At 44.1% G+C, this 24,527-nt stretch overlaps 1 protein-coding gene across 3 annotated transcripts; it reads right to left on the bottom strand.

The window, feature by feature from the left end:
* Positions 1-7,404: 7,404 nt before the first annotated feature.
* Positions 7,405-24,250, bottom strand: MLF2 (myeloid leukemia factor 2). Of its 3 annotated transcripts, none has more exons than XR_007245030.1 (9): positions 23,850-24,249; positions 22,625-22,697; positions 22,395-22,521; positions 17,380-17,415; positions 12,494-12,547; positions 11,625-11,750; positions 10,236-10,395; positions 9,875-10,115; positions 7,405-8,103 (listed from the first exon to the last, which is right to left on the bottom strand). XR_007245030.1 is itself a non-coding variant. In XM_048503117.1 (9 exons), the coding sequence occupies exons 2-9, from the start codon at positions 22,672-22,674 to the stop codon at positions 8,091-8,093; spliced, it is 732 nt and encodes a 243-aa protein (XP_048359074.1). In that variant the 5' UTR covers positions 22,675-22,697; positions 23,850-24,250; the 3' UTR covers positions 7,405-8,090. The 3 variants fall into 3 exon arrangements, 2 of the variants coding, with proteins under 2 accessions (XP_048359074.1, XP_048359073.1); XM_048503117.1 differs by having other exon boundaries at positions 9,950-10,115; positions 23,850-24,250; XM_048503116.1 differs by lacking the exon at positions 7,405-8,103 and having other exon boundaries at positions 9,344-10,115.
* Between the last annotated feature and the right edge of the window lie 277 nt (positions 24,251-24,527).

Here is a 24,527-nt window from a genome sequence, read left to right as displayed (position 1 = left end):
TTGAGGCAGAAAATAAAACTTTTCTTCTGTAGATTCCTGCATTGTTTCTTTTTTGAAAACCCTTTTACAGCTATTCTTTTGTGTGAAACATTTTCAAAATGTCTTCCCTTCTATGCAGACATATTTAAAATGTTTTATCTTTCCCACTGCATTTTCCACACCTCTGTGCCACGTCTGAACTTTCCACTCAGCACCATTTAAGGGCATCCCTGAGTTCACTGCATTACTGCTTGCCCCTTTATGTTTGTCAGTTCTGTGTGTTCTTTTAAATATGGTTGAATCTCTGAAGCATCGAGTACACACAGCAACAAAGAATTCATTCATCATGTCTTCAAAGCATCAATTCTACAAATAGCCAAAAAAGAGAGAGATGGCAATCATGAAATGTTTCAAGGGGGCGAGTGTGAACAACTGGGGAGGAGATCAAAAATATTTTGCAAATCTCTTAGGTGACTTGTGTGGAAAGGGCCAGAGACTGATGAGATTTTCAGGGTACAACCTTTTGTGAGTCGAAGGGAGCTTTGAATCTTGAAAGCTTATACCTTAAAGATCACCATGGCAGCCAGGAGTTTCACTGTGGCCCCTTGTATTTTTAGCAATGATTTTATTGTTGAGTCTCTTCATGAGAAGCACTAACACTATCATGTCACATCAATATAGGCTTTGTTGTCTGGCATAAAAAAATATATGTGCGTGAAGTTCTTGTCATTGTTTATACATTAACTTTTCACCGTCCAAAGGTGGTGGGTGAATTCAATCAGTCGCTTTGTATACTGGCTGCAGTATACAATTAAATAGAGCCTGTAAGGCAATAATAAGATTATCCGAAATAGAAGAGAAACTAGGCTAAGGTGACGGGTTAGCTTGTTGTAGCAATGACAACCAAGGCTATCTTTGTTATTTGCTTATATACTACATGTTTGTCACAGCTTTGAAAAAATTATTAGAAACTGAAGTCAACCACTTGAGCTTTTTGTGGTACTGATAATTAGAAAAGATGGTAATTAATATACAAAAGAAGAGTTTGGGTTTATACCCCCTTTTCTTTCCTGTAAAGAAACTCAAGGCAGCTTACAAACTCCTTTCCCTTCCCCTCCCCACAACAGACACGTGGAATTGATGAGGCTGAGAGAGTTCAGAGAGAACTGTGACTGGCCCAAGGTCACTCAGCAAGCTGCTTGTGTAGGAGGGGAAAAAACCTGTTCACCAGATAAGACTCCGTCGCTCATGTGGACGAGTGGGGAATCAAACCTGGTTCTCCAGATTAGAGTCAACCACCAGATTAGAGCTCTTAACCACTACACCACTCCGTTGACTTAAAAGTCTGGCTACAACATGGCTGGGCTGGCTTACAGAGTTCAAGAAAATTTGTCAAGGCCAGACATGGATGGCCCAAAGTTGCCAGATCTCGGAAGCTAAGCAAGGTCAGCCCTGGTTAATATATGGATGAGAGACCACCAAGGAAATGCAGGGTTACTATGTCTAGACAGGCAATAGCAAAGTCTCTGAACATCTCTTGCCTTGAAAACTCTGCAAGGGTCACCATAAGCTGGCTGCAACTTACTGACATCTTCCACTCGCATCTCTCACATGATTTTACAAAGCCTTGCGCCCCCTAGTGTCTTATGAGCCCAAATTTATATATTTACCTCAGGACTTCATGGGCTCTAACACCGTCTGCATCTAAGCACGGGGCCTCTCTGCACCTCTTGCCATAAACACTTTCTTCTGGTTTGCTCTGAAACCCATCAGCCTTTCCTTTCTCTTACTAATAAACAGCAAGACAGCCCAATAAACCTTGCTCAGCGTTGCCGTGAGTGAGGTACACAAGATTTAACAAGCTGCCGTGGGTGTGTTCCAATCAAAGACAAAGCAGAATTCTTCTACGCCCCCCCGCCATTAATGGTTGAACAGCCTACATTAAAAATCAAAGTCCCTTTAACATAATGCCTCTTGAGTCATACAGTGCTATGAAACAATTTGTCAACAGGGTTCTCAGTATGGAGGCAACAAGCCTTGTGGCTCCTTTGGACTACTGAAAAAGAGGGTGCATTTTTTGCCTAGCACAGTGGAATAACATTCTGGATCTTTTCTATTACCACACTCCAGAAAAGAAGAGGAAAATCAAAATGCTAGTCATCCAAACTGGCAGTAACATGGTAGTGACTAGAACAAAGTAGAAGGGGGGAATGAAGTAATTTGGCTCTCTCAGAGAACCCCCAGTAATATTCTCTATACAATCCTAACAACATTTCCCTGCAAGTAACCCCCCCTGAATATCATGAGATTTACTTTTGCATAGATGTCCTTAAAACTATTCTTTATAAACAAACAACACTCAAATGTAATGTAGGCTATATATGCTGGACTGGAGCAGAAGAAATCCTATCTTTTTGAGAACTGTTTTTAATACAGAACTTTTTGCAGGTATTTCTTGGGCGAGTCACACCCTCTCACAGCCTAACCTACCGTACAGAGTTGTTGTGAGAATAAAACAGAGGAAAGGAGAACAACCTAAACTGTTTTGGGCCCCCACTGGGGACAATGACAGAGTATATATACAAGAAGGAAACTGATTAGAGGGCTCAGACTGTTCTATCGTTCTCAACTGTGTGACAAGTTACACAGGAGGAAATGCAAGGTATTTTACAACAGACAGCTTAAAATAAGACTCTTCATTATGGTTTCATGTGTTCCTGCACTGAATGCAGGATTTAAAAACTGGGCTTTGGGGCTAAGCTCTCACTGAAAGTAAGCCCCATCGTTCAAAGACATTAAAGAAAAGATAAAATTATGAAATGCATTCAAGAGTGTTGAGTTGGACATTCAGGTCAAAGTAACATGGCTTCTTCACTCAGGACGAACAATCCGGCCAGAACTAATCAGCCCATTTTGTCCAAAACTGTGCTCCTGTCAGACACTGGTCGATTTAATACTTTTGATTTCTGCTGGCTCACGTTCTTCCCTTTTATTTTCCCCCAGTCCATCAAGCCCCTGATTGAGAAACGGCGCCGGGCCCGCATCAACGCCAGCCTGGAGCAACTGAGGAAGTTGTTGCAGACAAGCCCAGAGCAACAGGTAAGGCCAGCTTCGCCCAGCCAGCCCTCTAGAAGAGGAAGCTTGCTGTGACAGGCAGAGCAATGAATTCCTTAGCTTGGAGCCTTGCGTATTTACCAGGGCCGAAGGAAGCAAAAAGCAAACCCCCTTCAGATTCAAAGTTCAACAAAATCCTGTATTTAGAGAACACATTACCATAAATAAACAAAATTTCAGATCAGCTGTTGCAAGCACCCCCCACACTTATTATGATAAGAGATTCTTGCCAGAGCTTATCCAAACAGCAGCTTCCTGTGCTGTTGGGTAAACCCATTAGCACTAAGCTGGAGCAAAGAAAGTACACAGCCTCTGACCTTTAAGAAAGACAGGGCTGTGCATATACCAACTACCAAGTACAGTATTGATACAGAAGTCACTCTCTGGAGAAGCTCAACTTTCATGTTAAAGAGGGTCATGTTTGCAGACATTTGAGGCTACAAAAGTATGCTTGAAAGGAGGTGGACAATGTTGCCTGAAGTTCTCTGTGCTAACACTTTCCAGTGGTTTGAGGTAGGTCTTCAGCATCTCGCATACCTCTTTGTTCTTCTGACAAATAAAACCAGAAAAAAAAAGTATTATCGATACATCAAACTCTCAACATGGTCAAATCTGTGGATATTTAAATCCAGCAATTCAGTCTATTAATAGACAAGACGGATCTTTCTACAAACCTGAGAAAAGGCACAGGTTTGCAGAAAAATTTGCAGTCTTTTAAAAAAAAAACTACTGGGGAATTAATCACACACACACCCCGATAGAACCAGCACCTATACCTTTAAGAAACAAATGCCATCAGGAGCTGTTGCTAAGCAACCACAACAATATTGCCAGTTGAAGCCTTGGTTTCTCTCAGCAAAAGGCAGGTTCAGGGCGCAGGTCCCATTTGAGCTCTGTTTTGGCTTTTGAAGGAAGACTTGCTAAGGATGGGGCCAACAGTAACCTCCAGATGACTAGATACCATGTGAGTTCCATGGTTCACCCAGACCCAGCTGCTCAAAACAGTGTGGTGTAATGGTTAGAATTTTAGACTAGGATCTGGGAGATGCAGGTTCAGATTCCTACTAATAGTTTTCACTGAATGACCTTGCAGCAGTCGCACATTCTCAGTCTAACCTAGCTCACGGAGTTGCTGTGAAGATAAAATTGAAGAGAGAATGGCACAAGCCGCTTTTGGTTCACCTTGAGGAGAAAAGCAGGCTTTGAGCAAAGTAAGGAAGTGTAGTTGAAGATGAGGAGCACCCAGAAGGTTAAGATGGTTGATGAGAACGAGAGAAGGAAGCAGGAAGAAGTGAGAATATCAGAGCTGCCAGGAGGGAAAGAAAGTGTAGGAAGGTGGATACAAGAATAAATGAGGTAGCCGAAAAAGTCAGCACTATGCTACTCAGCCATAATTTTCCTGGGGAGAGGGAAGAAGGGAAAGCTGAAGGCAGGAGTCAGATAAAGATAGGTTGCTTAGTGGGTAAGAAGGAGAGCAGGAAAAGGGGGAGGAGCTAGAGGGGCTTTTTGGGAAGGAGAAGAAATAGTATCACAGAAGGAAATGAGACTTCTCTCTGCAAGCCATTGTAGGTCCCTCCCTTGTGCAAGTTTAATTTGTATTTAGATATATACAACTCCAATGATTTAATCTTTTCTTTGGATAGTCCAAGTGCATAATTTTGACCTTTTTTAAAGCAGCCCTGCTGGATTAGATCTAGTCTATCTAGTCCAGGATCCTGTTTCACACAGTGGCCAACCAGTTATTCTGGAGAGCCAACAGAGCACAGAGACTGAGGCCTTCCTGATGTCACATCAGGAACTGGTATTCAGAGGTTTACTGCTACCGAATGTGGAGGTTCCCATTAGTCACCATGGCTAGTAGCCACCGATAGGTCTATACTCCATGTGTCAATCTAATCCTATCTAATTCAAAACACCTATGCTTGTGGCCATGGTTATCCGCACTGGCCAGGATTAGTGCACACCATGTTTAGCAAAAGAGAACTTCTCTTCTACTTTAAAATTGGAGTTATACTGCATACCTAGCAATGTTACTTAACAAATCCACTTCTGCAAGAAACTAAAAGGAAACCTTTTAAGCACATATATGCATGTATGGTGAAGACAATCACAATTCTTCCAGCCCAGGAAGGTATCCCCTTATGGGATAGGGCGGTCTATTAAAGATAATAAATAATAATAAAAGCAAAGCTTTGGTTTCATGTTTGGTCTTTCACAGAACTCAAGAGCTCTATCCCGCTTGGAGAAAGCCGAGATCTTGGAGATGACGGTGCACCAGCTTCGGCGGTTCAAGGCGCAAGGTAATGAAGACTCCTAGACCCTTTTTGCTCTTTGCGGAAAATGCGGGGAGCGCAGAAGAAATCATGGGGGCCAGCGTTCAATCTGTGCTCTCCCACAGCATCAGAGAAACTGATGTGGCAGTTTCTGCTTCCCTTCCAGGTGCTGCGGCGTCTCCTTCTCCAAACAGTCAGGATTTTGCTGCTGGTTACCACCACTGCATCAATACAGTCAGCTCCTTCTTGAGCTCAGCTGGCTCCTGCTTGGACCAGGAGATGAAGTCTCAGATCTTGCGGCAGCTGGAACAGACTTCAGGGCTCAGGACTTCCTTTGGAACCATTTCCAGGCCCCGCCACCCGCACAAAACTATCTCTGCCCCACCTCCCTTTTTAAGGGCATCACCACTGCTGCCACCTCCTCCACAGATGTCTACAGGACCAACACCTTCTCCTCCAGAATCGCAAACAATCACCAACCCATCTTGGTCACAGCCTTCTCCCATCTCCATCCCATCACCCCACCCGCCTGGCCCTTGGACTCTGCCAAATTCCCCTGCAGCCACTACCCGTATGTGGCGTCCATGGTGAACGACGTTGTGAGAGAAGAAGCAAAGCCTCCTGTTAAGGTGGGCAGCCAGGACAGAATGAGACAGAGCCACCCTGCTAAACCTTGAATCAGACGGGTTCAGCAAAATCTCTTTGGCTTCAGGATGCAGAGACGGCAAATCCACCTTTCTTGTGAAATTAATTCCACCCTAATTCATGACATGGTTGAGTGGCAGCACTTTTAGGACAGGTGAAACAGAAGGCACACGAAGCCCCACTTGTCTATGGAGTGTTAGTGCATAGAAATTGGACGATGGGGGGGGGGGGGGGAGCAATAGCAAAAGCTTAGGGAGCTCTACTGACTACTACAGTCAACAAGTGTTGGTCCCGGCCTGGTACTGCTATTATTGATGCTGTATCAACTGATAGAGCAAAGCAACTTCCATGTTTAATACATGCAATGCTGTGGCAGGAAGAAGGGATTAAGCTCAATGACTCGGCATCCAAGGTCTGCGGAGGACAATAGCTTTGCTCTCCAATACTCAGGTGCCCAAGAAATTTAAGCATTCCTCAAGGCAGTGTGGTGTAGTGGTTAAGAGTGGTGCCTCTATCTGGAGAACGGGTTTGATTCCCCACTTTTTCCACAAGTGGTGGACTCTTATCTGGTGAACTGGATTTGTTTCTCCACTGCTTCACAGGAAGGCTGCTGGGCCAGTCACGGTTCTCTCCAAATTTTCCCAACCCCATCTGCCTCAGAAGGTGTTTGTTGTAGGGAGAGGAAGGGAAAGGAGTTTGTAAGCCACTTTGAGACCCCTTACAGTTGAGAAAGGTGGGATATAGATCCAAACTCATCTCCTTCTCATGTGAGTTCCTAATCAGACTGACTGGAGGCTACAAATGACAAAAACAAGAATGCTATTCCTGTTCTGTTCCCAGAGGGGGCAGGAAACCTTTTAGGACCAGGTACATGCCCTCCCCCAAACCACATCTACCTGAGAAGATGTTGGGAGTGGCAGCTGTTGAATGGGGGCAAAGGTTGTACTTGGCCAGACACACTTGGAGGAAGGTGTGCCCCAGTGGCATAATCAGCCATGGTGGGGACTCACCTGTTGGCTCTGCAGAATGAACAGCCATTAAGCTGTGCTTGTGGCTTTTCCCTACACCACTGGCCCCAGCAGTACTCTCAGTGTGACTCTTGCCTGGGTGGAGTTTTGTGCCAAGCAAGCAGTCTGGTGTGCCACTGTCGGCACACGTGCTCGGGAGTTGCCTCGGCCTGTGCTAAAGTTTCTACCTTGCAAGCACAGCTTCACACATTAGGAAGAAAAGAGTAAAGATTCTTTTTTTAAAAAAGAAGATAAACAGCTGGTTGGAGTGATGGATTCAGTGAAAGGCAGGTCAGCTGTGCTAAGAAAAACAGCTTCACATAGAACCGTCTTCTTCTGTCCCTCCCCCCTTGCCTAGAGTACCGTCAAAAATGAAGCAGGCTCGATTTGCTTTTACAGGCTCGGTTTCTTTATTCAACTCTGGAAACATCTAGTTACAAGTTTTGCCAAAAAAAAAATCATATTTTATAAGACAGGGGAGAGTTGACTGGACCAGTGCAAGAGGTAGGGCATGTTTGGTTTGTCCACATCTCACCCCCCACCCCCACCCCCGCATATCCCTTGCAACCTTTCAAACATACCCCACTTCCAGGGCAGGCAGGCGAGACAAGAGCAGAGGCAACTAGAAGGTTATTTCCAAGTGCTTGAATCTAATAGCAAGTCAGTAAGATTTGCCTACGTGGCTGGTGCTTGGGGAAGTGGGTGGGTCGATTAAATACAAACTCCAGAACCAGCCAAAACTTGGAAGCAGGAGATACAGAAGGGATGCCAAGAAACTCAAAGGGGATCATTCCTGCATCCCCCCCAAAACACTAAAGGGGAAGGAACAGACGTAGGGAGATCAATGAAAGGCAGGGAAGAGTTAAGAGGAAAGAGAACGAAGTCAAATCACCGTGTTGCTCATTTACGGACTAAGTCCCCGACATTTCCCTTGGCCAGACACTCTTCGCAAAGTATAACGCTGCTGTGAGACAGTTAGTCAATTTAAATCTTAAGGGGGGTGGGGGAGGAAGCTAGTTTTCGACTTGTGGAAGGTCCAAAGTGATGTTTGGTAGGGGCTTCGCCATCAGTTTCACTGTCTGTACCTGAACAAAAAGATGGGAAGAGAAGGAGAAAGACAACAGAAATCAGGGGGAAAAAAGGGAACAGAAAAGAAACGCAGAAGGAACAAGAAAATGGAAAATTCAATACAGGAGGCCTGGTGACTCCTGTATTGCAGGAGGCTATACCACTTCAGACAGGTAAATGTACAACAGAATGCAGCTCCAAGGAAGGAAAAAAATCCTCCTGAATAGAATGTTTGCAGATCAGCAAGAACAGGCTAGAATTTATCTTCCCCTTATCCATATTCATATTAACATACATAGATTTTAATTCCAACCCCATATAAGTCTCTACTTGTATGGTACAGCCCAGACACAAGTTAGCACTGGCTTGAAGGAAGCTTCTGTTGAGATTCAGTTTCTAAGACTGTTGAGTGTCTTCTGCTACTGGAGTCACACGAACTTTTAAAAGACTTATTCAGTCATTTAATCTATCACTAAAAACAGAACCTACGCCCAATTTGCCAGTTCCCAAGCAGTTCAGATACCTCATTTCACCCAAGAGATTTTCTTAACTGCCTCACAAAGTTATAATTCTAAGGAGTGCAAGGGAGAAGCAGCAGCAACTCCGTCCACCCAGTTCCAAGCCACTGAGACAGCAACCCTATTTACTCTTAAGAAAGCCACACTGAACTCATGAGATTACCTTCCAAGTGTAATATTAAGTGGGGTGCAAATCTGCAGCCAGTCTACCCTTAGCTACAGAAAACCAGCCTTAAGGGAAGCGAAGAAAAGGTCTTTTGGGGAAAAAATGGCATGGAATAAGCCAGCAGGGTGCAGTGGTTAACAGTAGCAGACTCTTATCTGGTGGTCTGGGTTTGATTCCCTGCCCCTCCACATGATGCCTGCTGAGTGACCTTGGGCCAGTCACAGTTCTTCGGAACTCTCTCAGCCCCACCTGCCTCACAAAGTGTCCATTGTGGGGAGGGGAAGGTGATTGTAAGCCTCCTTTGAGACTCCTTAAAGGTAGAGAAAAATGGAACATAAAAACCAACTTTTCTTAATAAAAACAGCAGTTCCAGCCAGGGGTATTCTCTGTGGTTAAATCCTGTCTGGAAAGAGCACAGAACCTTTTGGGTCTGCACCCAGAGCTCTGAATGGTGCGTGCCATTATGTGCATGCAGTTCTCCGACAGATTCCATCCAAGGACTACGTGAGACTTCAGCATGCTTCGCTTCCAACCCAAAATTACATGAGGAACTGCAGGTCGCTCCACATATTGTAAGTTTTCTCTCTCAATTTTATTTTGTTTCATAACAGCTTTCCTCCAAACAAAAACTTGTTTCATAACAGCTTTCCTCCAAACAAAAACTTCCAGTCCCCCTCACAAATAAACTTAATTCCCAATTCCCCAAACAGGTGCTTCACCAATAACTCCCCTCGCCAAAGAAACGTCACTACCTTCCTTCCGAAAATCTCAGCGCTCTATTTAATCACATTTAGTCAGGTTTGCTAGAAATGCACAATATTTCCTGCCATGCAAACAGCACCAGTTCTGAAGCTTAGTTTCAATTGTGGTGAGTGTGTGAGAAGGGTGAATGTTTATATGCACTGCTTTGCCCCTATGTCTGTATTTGCGCATATGACAAGGAGACCTAAAAAGCAAGGAGGACTATAACTTGTGTGCTGAAACAAAATCATGTCAAAATGGAAAAGTGGCCTGAACAGCCACCCCGACAGCTCCGTTGAGGAGCACAGGAATACATTGGAGCTGGGCAGTCATATTCTGGCAGGGGCAACTGTTAAGACTTACAAGAACATGAAGGTAGATTTGGGGGTGACCGCATCGCACCCCCCCTTAAGTCTGCTCTGGATTCACCAGTCGTACCGGCGGGACTGTCTGGTCGGTGACTCCTCTGGTCCCTGAATAGCAAGACAGGTCCCGTCGGCCCTGCGGCCGTTGCTTCCCTCGTGACGCCGGTAATCCAGTCCTCTCTGTGGCCGGAAGCGGCCTGTCTCTCGCCTCCATTCATCATCGAATGCGGCCGCATCACCTGGAATGGGAAATAGGGAAGGGGGCGGTTGAGTGGGGCAGGGCAAAAAGCAGAACTGAGAGCAGGTGGGGAATGCAACCTTCCAAGAAGGATGGTGGAAGAGACGTGCAACACACTTACTTTCATCCAGGTTAATGTAGTCTTGCCTCTCCTCCTGGTCCCCTGTGCGATGGTTACGCGAGCGCTGCATGATGTGTGCCCTTTCCCGGATGTGGTGCCCAATAGACATCTGCTCCAGCCCACTATCCGAATCTCGCACTGTCCGCCTTGTCTCCCGGATCTGGGGGCAGGAGGAGAGAGTCACTGCGGTGGATACTTTGCGGGGTTCCTAAAAGCTTAATAAAACTCTTTAAGCTTCCTCTGATAGTCCGCAGTTTAGCTGGTGGAGGGGTCTTTTCAGTCAAGAACCCCCCAGGAAGCTAACAACACACCTATGAGGTAGGATAGACTGAATCACTGCCCCAGGTTAGCCGAAGAGCTTCAAGCTACAATGGAGATATCAATCCATGCCAACACTTTCACTGCTATTCCCCCCGGCTCAGATTCCCCTCCCCATAGTTCATACTAGGGAAACTCTAATCATTGCTGTGAGAAGCCCTGTGGCACAAAGCAGTATGCTGCAGTTCTGCAGACAAAGATCTGCTCAAGACCTGAGCTGATTCTGACAGAAGTCGGTTTCCAATAGCCAGCTCAAGGCTTCTAAGGTTGTTAAAGCGAGTACTCAGCTTGGCAAATCACCCTGTAAAACATAGTTTGCCTATAGTCTGTCTCAGATAAAAATGTTAGTAGGGTTGTATATCCCTCCACCACAGAACTCAACATGACAGACCATCTTTGTGGTAGAATGCTCTGCCTGTCTAGCTTGCTCTCCCCCAACATCCATTTGAAAGTAAAAATACATGCTCTTTTATTAAAGTACCATGTTCAAAATTGCACAAAATAATGGTTCTGACAAAGGCAGTGCGTAACAATGAATGATAATTCTCATATCTGTTCGGATTATATTATAATGCGGAAGTGTACAATTTTCTCAACCTCTGCACCTCAACTAACCATAACTAAAATATTTTTCTGAGTACAATAAACATCATGATGGTAAACATCACATGGGTCAGTAATGGCCCAGTGTTTGTACAGGAGACTACTTTCCCCTTTAATCATCGCTGTCTATTTCTCCACAGAAGAATTAATCTCATACTAGGATACAAGCTACACCTCTAACCCTGAACCATGTCTATAAGCCCCTCAAGTGAACAGCCTTGTGGGCAGTTTCATTCATTTATACACCATTTTGGTCCCCAATGGGAATCCAAAGCAACTTCCACTTTCTCCTGTCCTCCATTTAATCCACACAACCTTCCTGTGAAGGTGGGGTAGGCCAAGGTCACACAGTGAGTTTTCAAGGCAGAAGAGGAGATTCAAAGCTGAGCCCACCAGATCGAAGTTGGACACCTGAATCACAGTGGGTCTTTTTAAGTTTTAGCCAGAAGATGCCCCTTATATTCTCACCCCGCCAGGTGCAGAGCGTGTCTCTGATGTCTCCTGATAAACTTTGGGCCCTTCCCCCAGGTTTGAATACGATATGACAGTTGAGGAGGTAAACGTCTGGCAGTTTGTTCCACTGGTCATGTGCTCCTGAAAGTGTGCAAAGTCAAGGAAAATAAGTGAGCAATCTAACAAAGAGGCAAAACCTGACTTTCATCCCCTCCTGATAAGTGTATTTCTACTTGAAATCTGGGAGAAGAGCGTACAACTATTCTTTCTCCAGCACTATTCCAGAGGAGCAAGTGAGGAATACACAGATTCAGGGAAAAAAATGGCAAAGCACAAACAAAAAACCAGATGGCGGAATTATTTCCATCCATCTCAGCACAAAAGGCTCCCTGTACTCCAGGTCAGGGTGTGCGTTGAAAACTATATTCCTGGGCAATTCAAAGAATCAACCAACAACAACAAAAAGAAATCCTGCATCCTAAGCCATCTCCATTCATTCATTTTTCAATAACATTTTAACACCCATAAGGGATAAAAACTTGATTTTTTAAAAAAAGCAAGAGATCATCAGGAACCTACATTGTATTCCTGTTATCAGATCATGAACTCCCTTAGATGCAAGACTCCCTTGGGACAGGAAGGAAGCAAGGGAGAAAGAATTATGATCACCACCACAGCAAGTCTGCGTTGGTGACTGCATGGCCAACCACATAACAATGTAATGCAACCAGGTAATGTAAAAAATGACACTTCTATGGAAAGACTGCCCTCCTGATATCTAATCTTCCTCCTCTCTGATCTTACAACAGAGATCTCCTACCTAGAGGACTACTGGCAATGAGAGGGTTTGGGCAATAAGAGATGCAAAAATTAAGAGAACTTGCCATGTTTCCAATCATGTCATTCATCATCCCGAACATGTCCATGAAGCCGCCTGTCTGAAGGGAGGAGCAGAGAGAGATGGGGTGAGACAGGTTACCATGAAATTTTCAAAACAAAATGACTTTCCAATTCACTTCTGTTGGAGGGTGGAGGAACAGATACATATACATACATATGTACATGTAACCCTTATGTTAAGAATGGTATGACCCAGAAAGGGATGGCGTCTGAAAGAAGCAGAAGACTGCAGAACTCATGAGGTTGGAAGTAGCAAAGCTACCAGGCTGGGACCTGGATATATTATTATAAGCCCTTAAGACCTTGATAAGGTAACTGCAATGTTGTTGGGAACTAGTGGGAAGGGAGCTGTTTATTTTATTTTAATTTTTTTGCTATATTGTAAATGTTAGAATTTATTGTTTCAGGGCTTTCTGTGTGTGAATGGTGAGAGTTCTTTCGGGGACCTTCATCATCTGGAATCCACTACACGAAGTTTCTAGAGATTTCATACACATGTGTGTATATCATTTTTCTCTACAACATTTTCCAAATGGTAAATAAATGCATTCAATTGGCTCCTAAGGAGGTTTTTTGTTGTGCAAGTGGTCACTGAGCCCAGGGAGAATGGGAAAGGGGCAATTGGAAAGTTCTGCTCCGTGAGAAATATTTTATTTATTTACACCCTACCGTTCCTCCGATGGGGACCCAAAGTGACTTAGATCACTGTTCTCTCCTCCATTTCATCCTCACCATCCTGTGAGGAATGCAGGGCTGAAAGGTCACCCGGCAAACTTCAATGGCAGAGTATATGTATCAATATATGTAATTTTAAATACAATACTAAGCAAAAACTACTGTTCCTATTGTAGTTTTAATTTGTTTTATATTTCACATAATTTCAAATGTATCTATTTGGAACAGGGTGTGTTTTGTGCCACAATAATCAAAGTACAATAGAAAATCACAACCCCTAAAAGACTGTGACTCCTGCATCAGACTATTGTTTTATTGTTTTAAAAAACATCATTTTTATTAAGTTTCTGCAAACACACACAGAACAGAAAAACAAAAGAAAAAGAATGGCTATAAAACAATGAAAAGAGAAGTAGAATGGATCTTAATATTCCATAACATATAAACATAATACAATTTGATGAGAAAGCCTTCTGTTTCTTTCTCCCCATCTAACATTCTGCGTTTTGATCATTTAATTAGCACCCACTGGTATATTTCAATTTTACAATAACTTATGGAACTATTAACATATTTACCTTATTGATTCAGCTACAAATTTAAAACTTACTTCCCACTTCTGATCAAATTCAGACTTTGGCTCTCTGTTTACAAAATTTGTCAGTTTGGCCATTGTGGCATATTCTTTTACTTTATCCTCCCAAATTTCTGCTTTTGGGTTTCCTTAAATTTTCCAACTGGATACTATTACTATTCCGGTAGCCGTTAGCATATACAGGCATAGTTCATTACATTTCTTTGGGAGGTTCTCAGGAAGGATACCAAGTAATATTGTCTTGCCAGCAAAAGAAAATTTAATCTTGAATATTTTTTGAATTTTTGCATGTGCTTCCACCCAGTGCTTTTTAGTTTTTTCTACAAGTCCACCACATAGAATAAAAAGATCCAACTTCTTGACACTTTCAGCAAAGCCCACTGCTATTTTCACTCATTTTCATAATCGTTTTAGGAGTCATAAACCATCTATACAATATTTTATATCAGTTCTCTTTTAACATTTCACATGTAGTACATTTAACATTTTTGGTCCATAATGCCTCCCATTGTTGGAAGAGTATTTCTTCTCGGAAGTTTTACATCCATTTCGCCATGCTAACTTTTACTGGCTCAGTTTCTGTTTCATATTTAAGCAGAATCTTATATAGCCGTCCCAACCGATGTTGTTTCTGTGATGCAATCTCTTTTACAAATTCTGTCATGTCTCTTAATCTTTCTCCCTTTGATTTTAATTCCCTTCTAAATCTTGACATTAATTGGAAGTATATCAGTGACTGTATTGTCTTTCCTTCATCCTTTATCTCTTGCTATGACTTAATATTCCCTTCCTTATTGATCATTTCTTTAGTGTATGTGATCATTCTTCTTTCTTGTTTCTCTGCGGTAGTATTTTTCATAGATTTCAAAGGTGAAATTAAAGGACTACGTCTTGTACTGGTCTTTTTTCCAGATTACATGGGAGTCTTCCTCGGTTAGATCTTCCTTCTAGTCTGATTTTTCCCTCCATAAATAACTGTGTATTTCTGCTTTCAAATCTGCTGTTTCCCCCTTTCAAATTCCTTGATCGTGGTTTTGGATCCAATCAGAAATCCATACAAATCCTGCAGCCTGGTAGTATACTTTAATATTAGGCACAGCTAGACTTCTTCTTTATTTTCATCTTGTAACACTTTGAATCTTTTTCTTGGCCTCTTGTTACTCCAAATAAATTTATTAATTTGGGTCTGCCATTCTTTCAAAGTTTTTTCTTGTATTTATATTGGAAGCATGTGAAACAAACAAATTCAGCTTTGGCAAAATATTTATGTTAATAACAGCAATTTTTCCTAGCCAGGATAATCTCAATTCTGACCATCTTCGTAAGTCTTTTGTATTTTTTTCCAAGTTACTTATAATTGTCTTTATACAAAGTATCATTTTGTCCATTTTGACTGCTGTTTTATTCTTATAAAGCCCAAAGCCAATTTTAGCTGCCATTCTACATACCTACAAAATCCACTCTTTGAAGAGTAAAAGAAGAAAATTTTGGATTAGAGTCCATCTGCTCTTAACCACTACAAAATGCTGGCTTTGCTCATTTTTATAAAAGCTCTGGAATCATTTCGGGATAACTAATCCAAACTCTTCTGTTCTTCAAAAGGGAATCACAGTCACTTCAGCAAGATCTGCACAGTTAACTGGGCTTCTAAGACCTTTGGCAGTAAATGCCCAGGACCAAATAATTTATGGTATAAAGTATCTCCAGGAGTCCATAAATTTGGTTGCCAGCTAGAAGCAAGCTTGCTCAGGGATACATGACACAACCTTTCTCTCTATTGTCTGGCTGGAAGACCATGGATCAATGGTCAAACATCTGTGTTACACACAGAGGATTGCAGATTTAAGGCAGGACATCTCCAGTAACAAGACTAGGTAGGAGGCGATGGGAAAGATCTTTGCTGGAGAACTGCAGCTAGTCAGAGGAGATGACACTCACCTTGATAGACTAAAACTCAGATTCAGTGTGATAGTTTCATGAGTTTCATTTACGTGGCAAAGCACTGTAGCAGGCACAAACATCACAAGAGACTGGCTCCATGGCCCAGTAGAATCATAAGGTTGGAAAGGGGTCATATAATCTAGCCCAACCCCCTGCACAATGCAGGAGCAGCTTAAAGCATCCCTGACAAGTTATTTGTCCAGCTGCTGCTTTGAAAACTGCCAGTGACTCGGAGCTCACCACCTCCCCAGAGAGCAGATTCCACTGCTGAATTACTCTTACTTTAAAACGTTTTTTCCCTAATGTCCAGGTGAGGCCTCTCCACCCAGGCTTGATGTGGCTTTATAAGACCAAAAAGTTCCCCTCCCACTTGCAAGGACTTAAGAGGAGAGAGAGGTCCAGCTGGGAACACAGGACGTCACTTGACCCATAATCCAAGTCAAGTCAAATGTTGTCTTCTACCCCATCTTTCTACAATCTGACATGTGAGAAAGGTTGCCAAATACCTTGTTGGGCCTGGCATGTGCCCTAAAGACAAGCAACACAATATTATCTTCTTGCTCATTCTGTCCAACTAGCCTAACTAGATCCCATTATTTAACTAGGCCGCCTGCCCTTTCCCAACACCACGACACTCCTAACTTTAGTACCTCACAAGTTAACAAAAAGCCTAATTAGTGAAGGCCTTAAAACCATTTTAATTTAAACCTTTTCTGCTCTTTGACTTCCTCCTGCATTGAAAGAGACAGGAAAGAGAAAATGGAGGGAACTTTTAAATCACAGAATCATGCACCTGTTGCTTGAATTAAAGAATGCAAACCATTCTGTAGGCAGATTTTGACTTGTTCATTTCCTCATTTCAGCAGAAAGAAAAACATTCTACTACAGAACATTCAAATTATGTCAAACCCCCCCTCCCCCCGTGTACACTGCACAGGTCAGGCCTCACCTGGAGTATTGTGTACAGTTCTGGAGGCCTCATTTCAAAAAGGTTGAGGACAGAATGGAGCAGGTGCAGAGGACAGAGACGAGGATGATCAGGGGCCAGGAGACCCTACAAAGAAAGGGCGGGGGACTTGGGAATACTTAGTCTGGAGAACAGAAGAATGAGGGGACACATATTTGCTCTCGTTATTTGAAGGGCTGTCAGTTAGAAGAACTGTTCCTGTTGGCAGCAGAGGATAATGGGTATAAATTATTGGGAGAAAGGTTCCAACTGGATATTAGGAAAAAAAACTTTTACAGTCAAAGTCATGCAACAGTGGAATTAGCTGCTTAGGGAGGTGGGGAACTCCAACTCACAGGCAGTCCTCAAGCAGTGGCTGGAAAATACTTGTCAGGGATGCTCTAGGCCAGGGGTCTGCAACCTGCAGCTCTCCAGATGTTCATGGACTACAACTCCCATCCGCCCCTGCCAGCATGGCCAATTGGCCATGCTGGCAGGGGCGGATGGGAGTTGTAGTCCATGAACATCTGGAGAGCTGCAGGTTGCAGACCCCTGCTCTAGGCTGATTCTGCATTGAGCACAGAGTTGGACGAGATGGCCTGTATGGCCCCTTTCAACTCTATGATTCTATGAAAACTGAAATATTGTTCAGTGAAAAAGACCCCCCTCAACTGGACAGGTATGGAGAGGCATGAGGAAGATTAAGGGCTTACCATTCCCAGCATCCCAAAAGGCGAAACAGCTCCTGCCTGTAAAAGCAGAAAGGAATATCCAACAATTAGAATTGTAATAAACACCTATGATTTTTCTCTCTAACATGCCTACATCCTAAGGGGCTTATTTTTAAGCTCAGAGATTCTGTAGGGGGGCGGGGAGGAGATAGGACATCAACTGCCCTCAAGTTTATCTGAGTCAAACATAGCCCCGTGCAAACATGCTACTGAGCAGAGTAGCCAATTAGCTTGATTGGACTTTTAGGCAAGAACTGGTATGTGGAGAGGAATGTTGCCCTGACCATGGAACCAGCGAAACCATAGGCCACTCCTGGTTTTTGTCCCAAGTTGTACTTGGAGGTGGATCAAAAAGTTAATGAATCACGTACCATATGTGATCACAACACTGAAAAGCTCAACTTATAACTAAGCAGAAAACTGCCAAATCAAATCTGGTCATATATAAATTCAACAGAATTTCTCAAAAATACAATAATTAGTTCAAAACTAGAGGTCAGAGGTCAAACTCTTCCAACAAGTTTGGTGGTGAGGATGGAAGGTGCTGCCAAGTCACAGCTGACTTATGGCAACCCAGAAGCATTTTCAAGGCAAGAGACTGACAGAGGTGGTTGGCCACTGCCTGCCTCTGCATAGCGATCCTGGAATGATCTCAGATTGCAAATGCCGTAGCAGACCAGGTGCTCAGGAGCAGCAGCAGCAGAAGGCCATTGCTTTCACATCCTTCATGTGAGCTCCCAAAGGCACCTGGTGGGCCACTGCGAGTAGCAGAAAGCTGGACTAGATGGACTCTGGTCTGATCCAGCAGGCTAGTTCTTATGTTCTTAATGCCTCGATGGTCTCCCATCCAGATACTAACTAGGGCCCACTCTGCTTAGCTTTCCAGATTGATTGCGCTAGCTTGGGACATCCAGGCCAGGACTTTCAGAATACTTTATGTGCGTGTCCATGTGCCATCAAGTCACCTATGGCGACCTCAAAGGGTTTTCCAGGCGAGAGATGTTCAGAGGTGATTTGCCACTGCCTGCCTCTGCGTGTGCTGAGAAAGTTCAGCGAGAACTGTGACTGGCCCAAGATCACCCAGCAGGAGGAGTGGGGAATAGAACCTGGTTCTCCAGATTAGTGTTGTTGCTCCCAACTACAACACACTGGCTCTTCAGCAAGCTTGGATGCTACTGAAGGGCCTACATAAAATGTATCCCACATATTAGAAAAATCATGCACAGGTGTCCAGAACATTCCAATACAATTAAATAAAGAATGCTTCCATCAAAAAATGTCCCGCATCCAGTCCAGATTTAGGATGCCTGAAAGCTCTGAAACCAATTAGCTTAATTTCTTGATTGTAGCCTACATACATAAATCAAATATCTTTATCTGAAGTACAACTGACTAAAATTGTAAGAACTAAAAATAAAAAAAAACTTTAAACAACACTAGAAGTAAAAACAAGCAGAGGGTGTTCAAAGTAAATGGTATGAGTTGGAGAAAGAGGAACATCACTGAAACAAAATGAATTCTGTATATCACACTTCACTGCAGAAAAGGTTATACCCAGGAAGGACATCTAAAAACTGTGTTAGGGATACAATTATATAACTGGCTGACAAAACAAGTAAAACACATTAGGGCCAGTTGAATTAATTAGCCCCAGCTGAATTAATTAGCCCCAAGGTTGTTGAAGACTATAAAGATGAAGTTGCTGCCATTTTATTAAGATGTGTAACTTTATTCAAATCACTCCTCGCACCAGGGGCTAGCAGATAACTCATCTGATACCAGTTTTTAAAGAAAAGATCTGAGGGATTACAAATAGTTAAAAGTCTAAATTCTGTGCCAGATAAACTCAAGGAAAGCATTATTAAGTGCAGGGTGCTGAAAAACTGAAAAACAAGCTTGCTGAATTAAAGTCTGCATGACATCAGCAACATTTCCTTTCAACAGCTCTTTGAAAGCCTTTAAGAGTGTCACCAAAGTAGTTAAGTAGAGGAAAAATCTAGTAGATATTATATACCTGGGATTTCAAAAAGCTTCTGACAAATTTCTCTCACCAACACCTCCTAAAGAACCTGAGCAATCATGAGATAAAACAGCATGCGCTCCTGATATATCCACAATTGGACAAAGAACGGGGAGGAAAGAATCAGGGGTTTTTATAAGGAGGGACACAAGGTCCTATCCTTAGCCCTGTGATGGGACCAGGGCTATTTTACCTTCTTCAACAATTATGAGTAAGGAGAGGCCATAGTTGGTATAGTGAAAAGGATGCAACTATGGCGTACAGCGCCCTCGCAGAACCTATCTCTGTTATGAGTGTTTTCGGGGGGGTGTCAAGACTCGTCCTCCTGTGGTTCGGGCCTAATAGAGGTGTTATCAACGCAATGCTTGTGATGTGTCCTGTTTGCTGCAACATCTTTTGACTGATTGAAATACTGGCTCAGCAAAACCCTCTATTTGGGCCTCAGATAACCACGAAGTCGTCTAGTATCTTAACCTTCACTGGCACTGGCAGTGTCCATTTCTGCTACAGTGGGCTATGAATCTCTAAAGCTCCAATGATCCAAAGGTGCTTTCAACGTACATTGAACTATCTTACACCTGTGAAAGCCCATGTCAAATACTGCATATCTCTTCTGTATACTTTTGTACATTGTTATGAAGAAACATCCCATATGTTTCACCTTCCTGCTGAAATGAAACACTGTCTCACTCCAAATGTTTATCTTCTAATTTTGAGAATGTCTGTTATATCCTAAAAAAATACATGGCTGCTTATGAAGATGGGAGATTGTGTCTTAAGCCTGGAATTTTAAAAATTCCTCTAAAAAAAGTCTCCACACCTGTATACGAGCGAACCCTGAGATAACTGGGAATATAGATGACCCCAACATACTTGAAAAGTTGCAAGCAGATTTGTTAAGAGCTCAAAAGCATTCCCATAATTGGATGAATGAGCAATCCTCAAGCAAGTTAAGCCCCTCCTAATTCCTTTGACTTGAATGGTCTTAGAAGGACCTAATCCTGTTCATGACTGCACTGTTAGCTGCCCTTTCTAATAAGATAAACAGAACTGGGCCCAGTTGTTCAAATATGACTGTGCCAGTTACATCTATGCTACAGTGTTATAATACTGCCTCTCTTCACATTGAGATTTTTTCCCCCAAGTCTTGATTGAAACACATTCGGAAACATACCTTCTACCAAGTCCAATAATGGTCCATCCAGTCCAGTACTATCACACTGATCAATCATGGGCTGAGGCGTTTCCCAGCACCGCTAGCTAGGGCCTTTCCATTGGAACTAAACCAGTGATGGTGAACCTTTTCGAGACCGAGTGCCTAAACTGCAACCCAGAACCCACTTATTTATCATGAAGTGCCAACACGGCAATTTAACCTGAATACTGAGGTTTTAGTTTAGAAAAAACGGTTGGCTCTGAGGCGTGCGTTACTTGGGAGTAAGCTTGGTGGTAGTCGGTAGCTTTGCTTTGAAGCAACTGTGCAACTCTTCCAACGGGTGAATCACAACCCTAGGAGGGTTTACTCAGAAGCAAGCCCAATTGCCAGCAACTGTGCTTACTCCCAGGTAAAGGATTGCGCTTTTGTTCTTCGCATGAAAATCAGTGGGGTTTAACACTGCTTAACAGGGTTACCTACACTGCTTCCCCAAAACTAGGTCTTAGGTTTAATGCTAATAATCGAGCCCAGCGGCCCAGGCCAGCCTAGATGTGTGTGTGTGGGGGGGGGGCCACTCTGTTTGTGCGTGCCCACAGAGAGGGCTCTGAGTGCCACCTCTGGCACCCGTGCCATAGGTTCGCCACCACTGAACTAAACCCAGTAGCTTTTGCAAGCAAAGTTATCTGTCATCCTACCAGGCTGAGACTTCTCATAGCATGTGAGTTGATGTTCTAATCTAGGCTTCCCAAAATGGCCCTCAGGTGCTTCATAGGAAGTCATAAATTCGATCTCTGTTTATACAGAATTCAGATTCCACCCCTCAGTCCAGTTGCGCAATGAGTTGACCAAGCAGAATCACAACCTTTTAAGAACATTGAAGTCAACATTGTAACATGATTAAAGACTCTGATCATCTTCGCAGCAATGAATGGACAAAGTGTACCGAGTTTAATTGGGAAGCAGATGGTTGTAGGGGGATATGATAACATTCCATAAAATTATAAGTGCTGCAAACAGAGAGAAACGTCTCTGTCTCATTATGGCAGGTAACTCAGTAAAGTCAACTGGCAGTAGTTGGACCAGTCAAGAGAGTTTCTCAGTCAGTTACAGAATCTATCAATACAAGATATAGTGATGGTCCCAAACTTTTTTTTAAATGAAAAAAGATAAGAACTTCATGTAGGGTTGTTTTAACATTATTAGCCAGAACAGCTAAGTTTTGTCATTATTAGCCAGAATAGCCAAGTTGAAAGATGTTCAGAAGCAGGGTGGGGAACTAACATAACCTCCTTCACATAGTTTCTAGGGCTTAGACCCTTCAGGGGTTCTGAGAATGGGGAGTAACCCACACAAGAAGGCCAATCACAAAACCTAAGGGGCCAATCCTAAGGGGCCAATCACAAAACCATTGGGAGGTTACAAGCCAAGCATCCTCTCACAACAAAAGGCAGATGTATCTAAATGGACACTTCCTGCAGATTCAAAGATAATGCTTCTTCATTCTATTTACGAAGCACCCCCAGTGAGGTGAACAAAAGCCCAAACACACTGCCTGTTTTGCAGAAAGAGGAAGTGGTTGCTGGGAAAACTACCAGCAGGTGCCACATTGCCCATAGTCATGATGCCAGGGCAAGCTGGTCGGCCAACAAGATCATTCTTGTGGTCTTAAATCTGGCGTGTCTCCTTGCATCCCACACTGGGAAATATCGCCCACCACACAAGGTTCCTTTGGTCACATTGACGCATGTCTTGTGATACCACATGAACACTCCCAATCGGAGTGTCCCAATCACACCGAACCTGCCCACAGTTCTCCATTACCTGCATCCTGCGGCTCGCCTGGCGAGTTGTAGGTATGGTCCCATTACCAATGCTGAGGAAGGGGCCATAACCAAAGCCACCCGAGAGCACGCGGTTCACATGCTGGTGGTGAATGGCAAGAGGGTCCCTGTAAGAGGTTCAGAAGAATATTAGATCTTTCATCCTAAAAACACTCTCCACTCAATGCCTCCCACCCAAACATCAGAGAGGTTTCAGGGGCCCATACTTACATTACAAACATTGGATCTTCTGGCTCCCCATCTCTCATGAACCGGAACATAATTCCCTCAATTACAGGATGGGCTGTCCAGGACAGAAAGAGGCAAACTACATATTACAAAACTTGCGCCAGCCTCAAATCCAGATGGTTTTCCTTAGCGCTCTTTGTGAAAAACAGCAAAATTCCCATTCATCTCAGTCAACAGCCAGCATCACCCACAGAAACTGTACATTTGTACACTGGCAGTTTGTAAATAAACATTAGCAAGAACAATTCTCCAGTTCCCCAACTTTCTCCCTCTTTTCTACACTAGGAAGCAACACCCCACCCCAGGTGCTCAGAGGCCATTTATTATAAAGGTTCCCACATAACAACACTGAACATGCACTCCCTTCATCCAATCTCACTTGTTCCCAGGGGCTTCTGTTTTGCCTCCAACTTCTACTACTCTGGAACCTCAGAGGAACCCCAGAGGACAAGGTTCTCTGTGCCTTTAACACAAAAGGAAACCTGAGCAGCCAGGTAGGGACGTTTTCCTTTTCTTGTAGCACCTCCCATAATTCCTTCACCACATTAAAGGCACAGATGGCTCGCTTTGCATCTGGTCACCCTGAGGGATAAATATGAACCAGTTTCAAGGGCAAAATTCATGCACCCTGCACTTAACGCCAGGGCTAAAAATGGGGTCAAGTAAAGCTCCACCTCAGAAGCAGCACCCCCAAATGCAACTCGAGCTCCCGCTCGCGGTCCCTCCCCCGGGCCAGATGGCTCCCCGCAGCCCACCCCGCAGTTAAAGCAACTGGCGTCTGGCAAAGAGTCTTCCGGTCCCGAAGTGGATCAAAACTCTTCCGCCGACCACTGCCCTCCCAGCCCCCCTTTCACATCACAGGTTGCAGCAACAGGATGGGACAGTTTTACGCCTTGGGTAGGACCCGAGGCCCAACAGCGGCCGCAAATGCGGTTAGTGCATCCCGATGAGACTGCAAAAAAAGCAAGGCCGTCCACTTCTCGCCACCACCCGTGGCAGGCTGCGCCTCTACATCTTCAGCCTCCGCTTCGCCCTCATCTTCCCACCTGGGCCTACAGCATCTCCCCACGCATCTCTCCAAAGCCAGCCTCCCTCTTGTCACCCGCCGGGGCATCCAAGCCGGAGGGAGAATCAGGCTTTGCGAGCGGACTAACCATCCCCTCCCCAAAAATACACGAGTTCTCCCTCCCTCCCCCGGATGGCTCACATCTGTCTCCAGATGCTTTGTTTCGCCCGTCGCCTCTTCTTGCTGCTTCCTGCTCCCCCGGACTCTATTGCAGAGGAAGCTTCACTGCTGCATCCTTTCCTTTCCTTTCTTTCGTTCCTTCTTGCTTCTCCCTCACCCCACTCGCGGTTCTTTGTTGCAAACGGGCTGGCGTAGGGGGAGAGAAAGGAGAGCCTCTTTGTTCCAGTTCTCCACCCTTGCAGCCCACTCAGCCGCCCCCTCAGCCCCCGGGCAGGCTCCCCGCACAAGCACCACTTCTTCCCCTCCTTCCTGCTCTGCAAGATGCAAATGCTGCTCCGCGCTCCCTTTGCAGCAAACGCGCTATTTTGCCCTCTTTTGCAAAGAAAAGCCCACAACAAGGCCCAAGCAGGATGTGATGTCAGGAAGCCCCCGCCTCCCCTCCCCCCAGCTCCGCCTCTCAGGGAAAAGAGCTACGTAGCGTTGCAGTTTTGGAAGGCGACGCAGGGCTCGCTCGGGTGAGAGGTGGAAGTTTGCAAAGTGTGCAGTCAACAGCGGGGCGGTAATAAGCCTCTCCTTTCTGTGGCATGACTGACTCTCGGCTTTCTCTCAGTTAGCAGCAATTTTCAAAAGTGGAATGCAATGCCATTTTTCTTCAGGGCTTGAGGGATTCCGAAGGTGGTCAGAATATACCATTAGAAG

The sequence above is a fragment of the Sphaerodactylus townsendi genome, linkage group LG07 (assembly GCF_021028975.2).
Source record: "Sphaerodactylus townsendi isolate TG3544 linkage group LG07, MPM_Stown_v2.3, whole genome shotgun sequence".
Taxonomy (NCBI): domain Eukaryota; kingdom Metazoa; phylum Chordata; class Lepidosauria; order Squamata; family Sphaerodactylidae; genus Sphaerodactylus; species Sphaerodactylus townsendi.
This window is presented reverse-complemented; position numbering and strand designations above follow the sequence as displayed.

Coding starts and splice junctions, on each gene's coding strand:
- MLF2 (XM_048503117.1), bottom strand. CDS start 22,674: ATGTTCCGGTTCATGAGAGATGGGGAGCCAGAAGATCCAATGTTTGTA. Junction 11,751..12,493: donor ATGACATGATTGGAAACATG/GCAAGTTCTCTT, acceptor GCACACTTTCAG/GAGCACATGACCAGTGGAAC. Junction 10,116..10,235: donor CTACATTAACCTGGATGAAA/GTAAGTGTGTTG, acceptor TTCCCATTCCAG/GTGATGCGGCCGCATTCGAT.